The sequence below is a fragment of the Balaenoptera physalus genome, assembly GCF_965194825.1.
Source record: "Balaenoptera physalus genome assembly, chromosome: 15".
NCBI classification, from domain to species: domain Eukaryota; kingdom Metazoa; phylum Chordata; class Mammalia; order Artiodactyla; family Balaenopteridae; genus Balaenoptera; species Balaenoptera physalus.
Window position 1 is genome coordinate 10,590,461 of NC_138894.1, and position 12,270 is coordinate 10,602,730.

Here is a 12,270-nt window from a genome sequence, read left to right on the forward strand (position 1 = left end):
CCCAGATACAACCTAGGTTCTTTCCCCAACCCTTGTCCTATGAGTTGCTTTTCATACAAACTCTTATTTTCTCCCCAGCCCTGTGCAGAAGTTCCTTTGCAACATGCCCTGACCTCTCTACTGGAGCGGACGCCACCCGGGCCTCAAGCACCTGAGACCAGGCAGTCCACACGCCCAGAGCTCATCTTAGCTTCAGTTTTCTGTAAAAAGCTTCCCTCAGCCCTGCCTCTTGCTTCCCCATCTTGGCCAGGGGGGAACGGAAAGACAGACTCAACTGTTTCTTGGCGTTCAGCTTTCCTGACTTGGCACCCACTGTGCATGCCACTGTCTCCAAGAAATCAGTTCTGAGCAACCTGGCATGGAGTCATGAATTGTCACGTACCTTGATCCCCATCACACACTTGTGACCATAGCCTAAGGGAATAAGTTGAAGTGAGGGAACATCCCACGAACAGAGATGCTTACAGCGGCTGCTGCAGATGAAAGGCAAGGTGCCTGCCCAGCCTAACCTCTCTGCTCTGACACTCCCCACACCCACGTCCTCCCTCTGCTGAGGGGGAGAAGCAAGGTCATACTCCACAGAGCTCCAGCCTCAGCCAACAGGCTCGGGGATGGACGACTGACCCACAGAGAGTCACTCAAGCCTCTGAACTAAAAACCACTCCAAGATGGGGTTGGGTGTTTCAACTCGGGATCATATGGTGAAGGCTGTTTTCGGCCTGTGACTGCTGAGGTGTGAGCAGAGAAAGCCAGAAACGTAGGAGGGACGCAGGAAAAAAGCACACAGATCATGAAATGCTGCTAGAGAAACGAGAGAGGGAAGGCAGCTGCTTCCCCATGGCCCCTTATGAGCCCCACTGGCTCCGTTTCCACAAGGTGGCCTGGATCTTAGCTTATACCAGCCCCTGCCCCAGCCCTACCCTTTTCATTTGAGCTAGTTGAAGGTGTTCTCTAACTTACGATCAACAGGCCTTTTATTAATGAGACATTTTATTAGTTAAGACAAAAAACACTGGCAATCACTTAAATGCCCAGCTATAAGTGGCTAGTGAAATAAATAATCCTCCACAATGAAAAACATGAAGAGTAACTAGATAAATTAATTTTTTTGCAATACTCTTAAGCAAAACCTGTAGAACACATGACTGTATGAAACTCTGGCTTTGGTAAAAAAAAAAAAAAAAATCAGTGGAAGTAAATAATGAGCCCAACATTTGTTGAGCGCCCGTTGTGAGGCAGCACTGGGCTCTGCCGCAGCCCTCATGTTACTAGATGCATCTTTAGATGAGACGTGAAAGGTGAAATGACTTCCTCCAGGTGGTACAGCTACTGAAGCCGGAGGACAGATGTCATCAGAAGGGAGACAGAGCTCGGAGCCTAGTTAATCTTTCAAATACTTTTGCGAGGACGTAAGCTATGAAGTCTAGACCCATACGAGTGAGGACCTGCCAGGGGCTATTTCCGACAGAGCCACGATTGCCCTCTGTGTGCCACTGTGATCCACCCAACGGTCTCCCACAGCTGGCTGATCTTTCTTCTGAATTCTTTTCTGAAACTTCTCTGGTTGGCTTTTTTTTCCTGAATTCTTCCAGAATTGAGCAAGTACCTCAACATCACTTTTTATGAGAGCAATTTCAGATAAAGGCAGTTTATCTTAGACTTTTCTGAGCTCGGAACACCTGACCCAAGAGGAAATGACTCCCTGATAGATTTCTGACTCCGCTTCTCCTGCCCCTTTCTTCTCCAAATCTGCAACCCTACCCTCAACCACCATTTCTTCCTGAGACTTATCTACCTTCTTTCTGCCTCCGTCTGCCCTTTCCCAAGGTGAGGGCTGAGAACGGTCGGTTACCTGGCAGGCCCCTGGCTGGTGAAGGAGCTTCGCTTGGATTCAGCCAGTCCTCTGGTCTCCATGGCGATGGCTTCTTGCAGTTCTGACGGTGTCTCCTCACATGGCAAGTGGGTCCTAGGAAATCAAATATGCAGCAAGCAAAATTGATTTCAAGCTCATCCTTGACATTGATTTCCAACCTCCTGGACACGTTGAGGACTGAGATGGTCAGATGCCCTGCTTAAAGAGGAAAGCTGCTGTCACAGATCATCAGCCCAGAGCTCCCCACTTCAGTTCCCACTCCAGCAGGAGCCAGCAGGTCCTGGCTTTCAGGAGAAAGTGGCCTTTCCTTTATGACAAGGAGGCTACTGCCCATAGCCCAGGTGAAAAGGGCAAGCCAGCAGCAAATGGTCCTTATTAGAGCACTGGGGGCGGTGGTGGGGGAGGTCCCGGGCCTACATCTGGAGCCAGAGCAACCGTTTCCATGCAAGGATTCCAGAACAAGGATTTTGGTTCACACACATCTCTGCATACTGAAATCCTATCTCCTAAAGTCAGATCAAGTGCCACCTCCTTCAAGAGGTCTTCCCTTGCCCTCTGTCATAGTGTGTAGGTACTGCAGGAGCCCACTGGTTAAGAGGAAGGTCCGGCAATATTGTAAGGAATTGGACTAGCCCTCCACGTGCATTTGTGTAGTGCTTTCAAATGGAAATCCATTTCTGCTGTGCCCTTTTGCCAAGCCCTAACCCGTGTCCCCTGTAATGCAGAGGGAAGGGGGGCGGGGACCCCACCTGTGCAGTTCAGGGCGAAAAGCAACACCACCCACAGGACAGGTGTCCACAGCTCAGTCTGAGCATCAGCAGAGCCTCATGTTTGTTGAATTTCCTGGAATAAGACCTCTCTGCTGGGGCGTAATTTTCCTTTCTTTCCCTTTCTTTTAAAATTTCCTAGGGCTGAAGTTTGATCAACCTGATTAAAAGCCATCCAGGCATTGGCCTCCAGGGATTTGCACTTCATTCTAAGAGTCTTGAAGAGCCCAGGCAAGACAAATTAATTTGATCACGTGACCTATTCCAGCCCAATCGGCCTTCTTAACAAGGTGGCAACACGGTTGAAGAGGCAAGCAAGAATTAACGTCTGGGTAAAGGCTTTATCTCTCCCCAGTGAGCGATTCGAAGTCAGAATCCCGTATCTCAGCCGCCAAGCTGCTGTCTCTTCCTTTCTGCAACCTCCCTGCCGTCTCCAGCATGGGGAGCTCACTACCATTCCACGGCTCCCCCAGGTCTTCTCTGCACAGCCCTGATTGCCAGCAGGTTCTTCTCTCCCTCAGCTTCCCCATATCGAGGATACACTTTTTTTTTTTTTTTTGCTCGAACCACATGGAGTCAGGCAACTTCATCTTCTAAAAGACCGCCTTCCATGAAGGGACAGCTCTCACACCTGTGCTGCCTCGTTTTCCCAGGCTAGACGCATCAGCTCACCCAGCCTTTCCTCATCAGGTTCAAGTCTCTTCCCTGTCATGGTCATTCTCCAGTGAGCAGGTTCCTGTATTCTTGCCTGACTGGGCACAGAGACTGAGAACCACCCTGCTGTTACTGGAGCCCAAGACGTGCTTTTGGTTCCCCATCACCAGCTACTATCATGCAAAACCCAATGTCTTATAACATGTGCTGCTGCTAAGCCAGAAGGCCCTGTCTTATGCATATACAATTGATTTGTTGGAAATAAGTATTGGACTCTCCCATTTATCTGAGTCACTTGATGTTTTGGCACCCTTGGTATGCAGGGTCCTCCCAACCCCGTCTCATTCACAGATGTGATACCCAAAGTATATGCCATTTACTGACTGCTTGCTGTATGTCAGCCACATACATTTTATCACTTAATCCACATAAAAACTGTATGAGAGGAAAGTGAGGTTCAGAGAGGTTAAGTAACTTCCCCAAGGTCACACAGCCAAGCGGCAAAGCTGAGATTTGTATGCCATTCCATCTCATTTCAAAGCCTGCTCTCACCTACTCCATGAATCTGCCTTCTGTATTTTCATATATGGCACTGATTAAAGCAAAAGTTGAATAGGACATGGCTGAGAGCTGAGCCCTGTGGCATGCCACTAGAGACATGGCTCTGATTCCCCTGGCTGCACTACTGTGGGCATGGCTTTTTTATTTCCAAACCGCCTAATTGAATTCTCTATACTCATAAGAGACCACTCACACCTCATCCTTATACATATGAGAGACCCTACCAGTGGCCCTGCTGCAGTTAGGAAGCTACAATACCCTTGCGCTTCTAATATTCTGCATACTACAAAGGTGGGAATGCATGTTGCAAGGCACCGGGTCAGTTACAGGAGGAGGAGGCGGCAGGGGGACAAGTGAGTCCATCTCTCCAGTGCCTGGATCCTAGTAGCTGGCATGCTTGGGGGTGGGGAGCTGGGGTGCGGGCAGCAACTAACAGCTGGGCTCTAGCTCTGCCACAGAATGTGTGCCCGGAAGATCTAGAGGCAACCCCAGGACGAGGTGTTCTGTCCCCACCAGCAGCTCCCTCCTCAGGGAGCTCTAGGCACCGAGCAGGCGGCCCAGCATTTCTGCCTAGTCTGGATTCTGTTCATTGCGGGGGGGTGGGGGGGCACATCCTGAGACCAGATTTATTTGCATCAGCAGCAAAGGACTCAATGCCCATGACATCAGGGCTTGTGGGTGGGTGAGTAGGGCAGAACTCACCCCAGATTTCAAAGCAGGCCTGCAGCTGGCAGCAGTGAGAGCTACTGCGAGTGGCCTGGACCTTTGACACCTACGTGAAGGGGAGGTGGCGTAGTGGGGAGCCTGGAGGCCTGGGTTCGAATCCCTACCCCAGCACCTATTAACTAAGTGCACTGTGGGCTGGTCACTTACCCTCCCTGAGTTTAATTTTCCTGGTCTTCGAAAACAAAGGAAAAATTGATTCCATACTGATTTAAGTATTGGTCAAACACCCAAGTCCAGAAAGGCACATTTAGCTGTGAAGAATCGGAAGGGTCTTATACGATGTAAGTTCAAGGGACCCAAGGGGCCTTTTCTTCTTGATGCATCTCCCCACTTGCTTCTTGATGCCCAGAGTTCTACCCTGCTGTCTTTCTTCTAGCTCCATAGTCTCTACCCTCATTAAATGCCTGGGGGTATTTAAATAGCAAACCCAATTAGTTATTCCTCAGAGAAACTGATTTTACGAGGTAGATGGAAGGGGAGATTGGCTAGAAGGAGAGGAACCAAATGTCTGAGGTGATATTTTGTGTCCCCAAGGACACACAGGTACTGCCAAAAGGGAGAAACTTCTGGCAATCAGTGCAAGATCAGGGATCCAGAACCTCCCAGGGTAATACAGAGGCAGGAGAGAGTGCGGGCCAGGTACCGTCCCGCTGGGAGCTGGCTCAGGACTCAACAGGCTTCGGTCTCTGTAAAACAAGCAGATCAGGCCAGGACAACCTGAAGTTGCCTTCTACCCGCAGACTCCGGTTCTCTGTGGTGATGGTGCCTTTGCAGGAAGAAGCCCTGTGAAGTTAGTAACTAGCAAGATCAAGGGCAACTGGTGAAACAAAATGAAGTGATTGTTTTGAAAGACAAGGTCATTTTCAACCTGTAAAGCTCATCTTCTGAGTTTATTTATACAGAGGAATTAATGTCCACAAGGTGAAGCTTTTTCGTCACTGGGAGGGAGCAGAGGTTCTCATCAGAACAGGAACTGGTAATTAACTTTGTGCTCTGTGGATCTGGTGTCTTCTTCCAGTGACTTTGGGGACATAAGAGGAAACAGAAGTGGCCTTTTGGAACAAGGGTGGAGAAAATGATACCTTATTTTACTTTTCCTGCTCTCAAGCCCTGAGGAACTAGAGGGATGGGCAGGTACTGCCCTGGCCACATGTGACCAGGGAACTGAAGTCACTGCATTTTTGTCTTGGATCCTGGGGAAGCAGGTTGAAAATGGTTTTCTTTTGTGGTAATTGCTTTGGGCTCTGTGCAGGGTAAAGCATGAAGAAGTCTCCTTCTCTGTAGGACATAACCCCTTATGCCCAAAAGCTCACCTAAAATAGCTACACTAGGAGATTAATTTGGGGTTTGGGGTGCCCTCGGTCCTAGCTGCAATTCTCTGTGGCAGACTCTGAAGTCTTTCTCTATTGCATTATCTGCAAAAATATGCCAGACAGCTCTCAAATAACTGAGCCAACCAAACAGATCTAAACAGAAAAAGCAAAATTCAAGACATTTTTATTTCTGGTCTTTTCAAGGTGTAAACTTAATTTTTTTATTCAAAGGAAATATTTTCATCCTTCCTTATGACTCTTCACTAGGAAAATGGGCCCAATGATTTAAGAAGAGAAACAGAAACCTGGGTCTCCTAATTTGGTGAAAGACCTGGGAGACGGGATGTCTCAGGGGTCAGGGAAAAGATACTCCCCGCTTTGTGGGGCACTCAGCAAAGGACTGCACCAATGCATGTTCCCAGCACAGCTGTGTGATATCACTGAGGATAAAGAGTGATTAATATTTAAGGACACACATTCATAATTATTTCTCCCAAAAGTTTTCTGAAAGGATTGGAATTTCAAGGCAAAGATCTACGATTTGTTCAAACACCATTTCCTCCCTGCAAGTAGTGATTTGCAACTTTAAAAATTTTATGTGAATGTGCCAGAGTCCTTTGCTCAAATCAATCTTACAGGGAAAACTAGTCAGTGAATCGACAGATGTTGGGCTGCTCTGGGAAGCAGGGGAGGGCTCTGGACCCAGCCTTCCGGCCCAAGGCTGCTCCCCCCAGCCTGAACTCCTATTCTCAATCTTTGGTGATGCTAAGGAGCCATTCTGGAAACTTCTGTCTGTTAACCCACTCCTGCCTCCATGAGATAATGCTTCTCATGAAGGAAGCATTTTTCCTCTCTCTCCTTTTGAAACCTCTCAAGTGTTTCCACAGGATTCTGTACTAATCTGTCAACAAGCTTTTACCACGTATGTAGCTGGGCACGGCCCCAAGTGGAGCTCACTGAGACTCGGCTAGTGGTCAGGCTGAGACAGCCTGATGTGGGCACAGGCAGGAAATGGCCCGTTCCAGATGTCGGGACAGCTGGGGCCATCTGAGGTCAGAGGAGGTGAAGAAGGCTTCAGCTAGGATGCCAGAGAAGGCCCATAGGAGGGGCAGCATCTCCAAGACCGGCAGTGAGCACCGATTAAGCGCTCACTGCGTGGCAGGGGCTGTGCCCCAAGCTTTACCCTGTTTTACCCTCATTCCTGCCCTGAGGTCAGTACTAGTCCATTTTGCAGATGAGGAAACTGAGGCTTGGAGCTGTTGAGCAGCTTTTCAGAGCCACTTTTTGAACCTGGCAGTCTGACCTCGAGCCTGTGCTGTTGGTCACCACGCTGGCCTGGGGGTGGGGGTGGGGGAGGGAAGGGCATTTGCTCACCCGTGAGATGGCAGAGTACTGTCCAAGAGCATCACTTCAGAGCGCTGGCTGTGTGGACAACCTATCCCCGGAGTGTGCATGGACCCAGTGTGAGCCCACAGCAAGGCTCTCGGAAGCCAGAGGCTCTTGAACAGCCCACAAGCCAGACGGAGCTTGTCGGCCACCGGCTGAGGCAGAGCCAGGACAAGTCGGGCAGAGCTGGCTCATGGTGGTGTCGGGTCAAGCAGGCATTCTGGGCAGGAGCCCCAGCCCACTCGCCAGGCCTGCCTTCTCCTGACTGTCTCACTGGGAGGAGCCAGACTGAGCCTCTAGGGAGTCTGGAAGCTCCACGAGATGCTCTGGTTTTGTTCCACTCGAGGCAAAAGGGAGCAATGGGGGAAAGTTCCATTTGCTTCAAATTCTTCTAGATCCTAACAGCTTCTTCCTTCTCCCAATGGGCCCAAGATCCCAGGAGCCTGATGCTGCCCAGGGAGCCTGACTTCCTGCTGTGCTCCATGCTTGGGACTCTTCTCCCCTCTACTGCAATCCTCTTCGAAGCCCCTCTTCAGGGGGTTTTATTAGCTCAGATGTGGGAAAGAAACTATTAACGCACGCCAAAGTTTTAATAGCAGATAACAGTCCTAATAGTGTTCCTCTTCCTTTTAAATAAGGGCAATGCCTTAACCTAAAGGAAGGAGTCCTCAGTTGTGGAACACAAGTATTGACAGTCGGCCAGTTAGGAGGGAGAAATTTGAGTAGGGTGAGAAATTCTGATGCCCCTGAGTCTATCAAATTTCCTGGGTCCGAGCACCAACTTAAAAGAGTTGGAAGGAATATCTGTTGCCATGCTTTGAGATTTCCTCCCTTTGCCTGAATCCCAGAAGGTGGAGGTCCAAAGACTACGTAAGTTTGCAAAGATAGGGAAATTGCTGTCTATCACTTATTAGCAGAGTTGCTAAGGAGCTGCGACAAAGCACCTAAACGTAGAAAAAACCAAATGTGCATCTGAGAGAGGAAGTGACATATATAAGTTAGTGAGGAGAAACGACGGAGGAGGGCCTAGTGCCAGGGATGCTAGGATTGAGGGACTGTCATTGCACTTTTGGCCGTCAGATAATATGCAGTTTTCATGGGAGGAAGGTTTTAAGTGTTATATATGTGAGACAAAAATAACATAAATATTGGAAATAAAACTTCTTCTTGTTCAACTCAATCAACTCATTGAGAATTTAAGAAACATAAAAATGTAAGTCCATTTGCACCAAATAGATACTCTCCCATTTCCCATTTCCCAATGCTGCTCCATTTTGCAGTTGAAGAAACTGAGGCATGGAGGGGTTAGTGAGTTTTCCCAGGTCTACTAGTAAGTTAGGAACAGGGCTAGAAGTAGAACTCAAGGCCCCAGGTCTCCATGTGGCTGCCTGTGTCGGGATGTCACTGATGGGGACGATGGCTTTGCTGGCAAGGCACGGCCCACTCCCCCCAGGTACATAAGCACGGCTGAGTCCTGGCCTTCTCCTGGAAGTAAGGGACAGTGCACCTGATCTGTACTCCACCCCAGTGCCCAGGGCAGTGGCTGGTGCACAGACAGAGCCCGATAAATGTTTAACATATACAAGGGAAAGTGTGGCAGTTTGGGGACATTTTTACAGTAGAATTTAATCTGCTGCATATGAATCTTCATTTTCTTGCCTTCTAGAAAAAACGTTACAAAAGTTATGTAACTTTTGGAGTCTCATTCTCCCACATCTCTAAAATGAGAATAAAAACTACTTCAGTGTGGGTTGTGAGGAGTAAGGGACATGGAAAATGAAGTTAGAAGGAGTGCTGTGAACAGACCCCGCCCTCCAACCGGTGCTTGCCCACAGGCTAAGGCAGTCTTTCCCCCAGGTCTAGATCAGCTATGGAAATAACCTGTTCCAGGCATGAAGTTAAAAGCCCATCCTACCTGCTGAGGCCGTTCTCAATGCGATCGAGATCTCTGTCCGTGGTCCTTACTGCGAGGTGGTGAGCCCTGGAAGGGTGGGAGTATTGGGTGCTAATCTTGGCCATCTTCTTGCTTTGTCACATTCAGCCCCACGGTGGTTGCTGAAACATGAACACAAAGCAGATATGTCATCAGGAACCCCCAGGAAGTAACTGCAAACCCAGCTGGTATGGGAGGGCTACTCCCCCAGGCAAGCCCTGGCACACGTGCCCTCCTCCATTTCTCTCACAGTTCCTGTCACACTGTGTTTTAGTTGGATCTCTCTGGGCTAGTCTTCCGAGCCAGAAGCACAAACAAGGTCTTTTACTCCTTTGTATATGCTGCATGCTGAGAGCTGCTCAAAGGTTTTTTTTGTTTGTTTTGTTTTGTTTTGCTTTTTGCCACACCTCGTGGCTTGCACGATCTTAGTTCCCCAACCAGGGATTGAACCTGGGGCCCCAGCAGTGGAAGCGCGAAGTCTTAACCACTGGACTGCCAGGGAATTCCCAAGGGCTGCTCAAAGTTAAGTGCTGATTCAGCAAATGAATGAATGAATGGCCAAGTTGGTATCCGATATAAGAAAGCTAAAACTCTCATGATTCTCTTTAATGATGCAATGTCCCTCCTAACTCTGGCTTTCTCATTTACCCTATGTTAATCTTATAATTTTGCACATGTTTTAGTAACTCCCCAAAATCTTGTTTTAAAACAAAGCATAAAAAACCTAAGTACTTGACATTTATAAAACCTTTACAATGTGATGTTCAACCCAGTACACACTTCATCTCATTTAATCTTCACAATAACCTCATCAGATATTTACAATTTTTGTCTCCATTTAAAGATGACTAAATTGAGGGACTTCTCCAGTGGCGCAGTGGCTAGGAATCCACCTGCCAATGCAGGGGACATTGGTTCGAGCCCTGGTCCGGGAAGATCCCACATGCCGCGGAGCAACTAAGCCCGTGCGCCACAACTACTGAGCCTGTGCTCTAGAGCCTGTGAGCCACAACTACTGAGTCCACGTGCCACAACTACTGAAGCCCGCATGCCTAGAGCCGGTGCTCCACAACAAGAGAAGCCACCGCAATGAGAAGCCCATGCACTACAATGAAGAGTTGCCCCCGCTGACTGCAACTAGAGAAAGCCTGCGCGCAGCAACAGAGGCCCAATGCAGCCAAAAATATATAAATAAATAAATTAAAAAAAAATAAAGATGACTAAATTGAGACTCAGTGATGTCAAACAGCTTATACAAGCAAAGAAATAGATAAAACCTATCAATGGCATGATCCTGATGCTAGAAATCTGACCATGAATACTTTCCCTTCAGCAAACATTGGAAGGTGCCACTCTGATTGATGAGAAAAGAAAACTGATGTGAGTGCACAGCTGGAGTGATGGATACAAAGACAGGCCAATTGAATGATTTCTGATCACAATCTTCCAGAAGGAAAATGAATTCCTGAGGACAGTTTCTCTGAAACAGATGGGCACAGGCTCTCTTGAGCAGCCACGTGGCTTAAGTGTGTCAGAAGTCAGTACAGACCACTCCAGAGAAAGATGGTGATTTCCAGAAATAGCCCAGTGACTAATTCCAGGACTAAATTAATTTCATATCCAAAGGAAGGTCAGTGCCAGGAGCCCAGAGCACTGCACTGAAGTACCGAACATGGATGTGGTCCTTGCTCACCACGAGTTACTCAGGGAGGGGCAGCCGTTGGCTCAGATAGTCCTGGTTCATCTCTGATGTTGGAGAGTTTAAGCCCACAATTTTAAATTTTATAATTTTCTCAACAGATAAAAAATAGTTTTGATTTTTAAAAACTGTATTCATTTATGTAACTTAGTTTCTGGCTGACCACAGGAGATATAAAGGAATATAAGACAATGACTGTTCTCAAGGATTTTACAAGTCTAGTGGGGCAGATGACGTATACCAGAGGGTCCTGAAGGTTGAGTCACGAAGCTTGGGCTTTACCTCTGAGCCCATCAGGGATGTGGTCAGATGTGTAAAGGCCACTCTGGCTACACTGGGGAGGATATATTCAGGGAACATGAGTGGGTATGAGCAGCTAAATGCTGCAGTATCTCGGGGGAGAGAGAATAGTTGCCTGAACTAGGTTTGTGGTGGTGAATCAAATAAATTAAAAAACCACCAGATGGGCTTCCCTGGTGGCGCAGTGGTTAAGAATTTGCCTGCCAATGCAGGGGACACGGGTTCGAGTCCTGGTCCGGGAAGATTCCACATGCCACAGAGCAACTAAGCCTGTGCGCCACAACTACTGAGCCTGCGCTCTAGAGCCCGCGAGCCACAACTACTGACGCCTGCGCGCCTAGAACCCGTGCTCTGCAACAAGAGAAGCCACTGCAATGAGAAGCCCGCGCACCGCAACGAAGAGTAGCCCCCATTCACTGCAACTAGAGAAAGCCCACACACAGCAATGAAGACCTAACGCAGCCAAAAATAAAAATAAATAATTTAAAAAAACCCACAACTACCAGATGGATAGAAGCACTGGGACATAGTAATTGATCAAGGATGAGGGGTCACGCTGCTGTGACCTCTGGCGTGGGGGTTAGTGGTGCTGCCCACTGGGGAGGGGACTGGGGGAGGGGCAGGGTTGAGGCAGAGAATGATTCCAGGTTGAGATGTCTGGGGAAACTTTGAAGCCAACATAGGAACTAAGAGTCTCCCACTAAAAGAAATACACCAAATTTGAAATCATCCATCCAGTGCTTTTTTACTGAGCACTTACTATGTGCCAGGCAGTATGCTAAGAGCTCGGGTTTTATCAGAAAATGATATGCAGCTCTGTCCTCAAGGAGCTTATGGTCCAGTGGGGTCTAGAGCAAGTCTTTTTTTTTTTTTTTGGCTGCACCATGCAGCATACAGGATCTTAGTTCCCTGACCAGGGATTGAACTGGGGCCCCCTGCATTGGGAGCGTGGAGTCTCAACCACTGCACCACCGGGGAAGTCCCTAGAACAAGTCTTAAAGAAGTTTGGGACTCTGTGGAAAATCTATTAAATTACTCTTCTTTGTGTATCTTCATGA

The 12,270-nt window shown here is 48.2% G+C and overlaps 1 protein-coding gene across 1 annotated transcript in view; it reads right to left on the minus strand.

Annotated features, from left to right (window-relative positions):
• CNGA3 (cyclic nucleotide gated channel subunit alpha 3) overlaps positions 1 to 12,270 on the minus strand; it is a 77,876-nt gene that overhangs the window by 18,827 nt on the left and 46,779 nt on the right. Inside the window, 2 exon segments of the mRNA XM_082427391.1 lie at positions 1,853 to 1,966; positions 9,196 to 9,335. Of these exon segments, the coding sequence (XP_082283517.1) occupies positions 1,853 to 1,966; positions 9,196 to 9,299 (218 nt within the window). The 5' untranslated portion in view covers positions 9,300 to 9,335.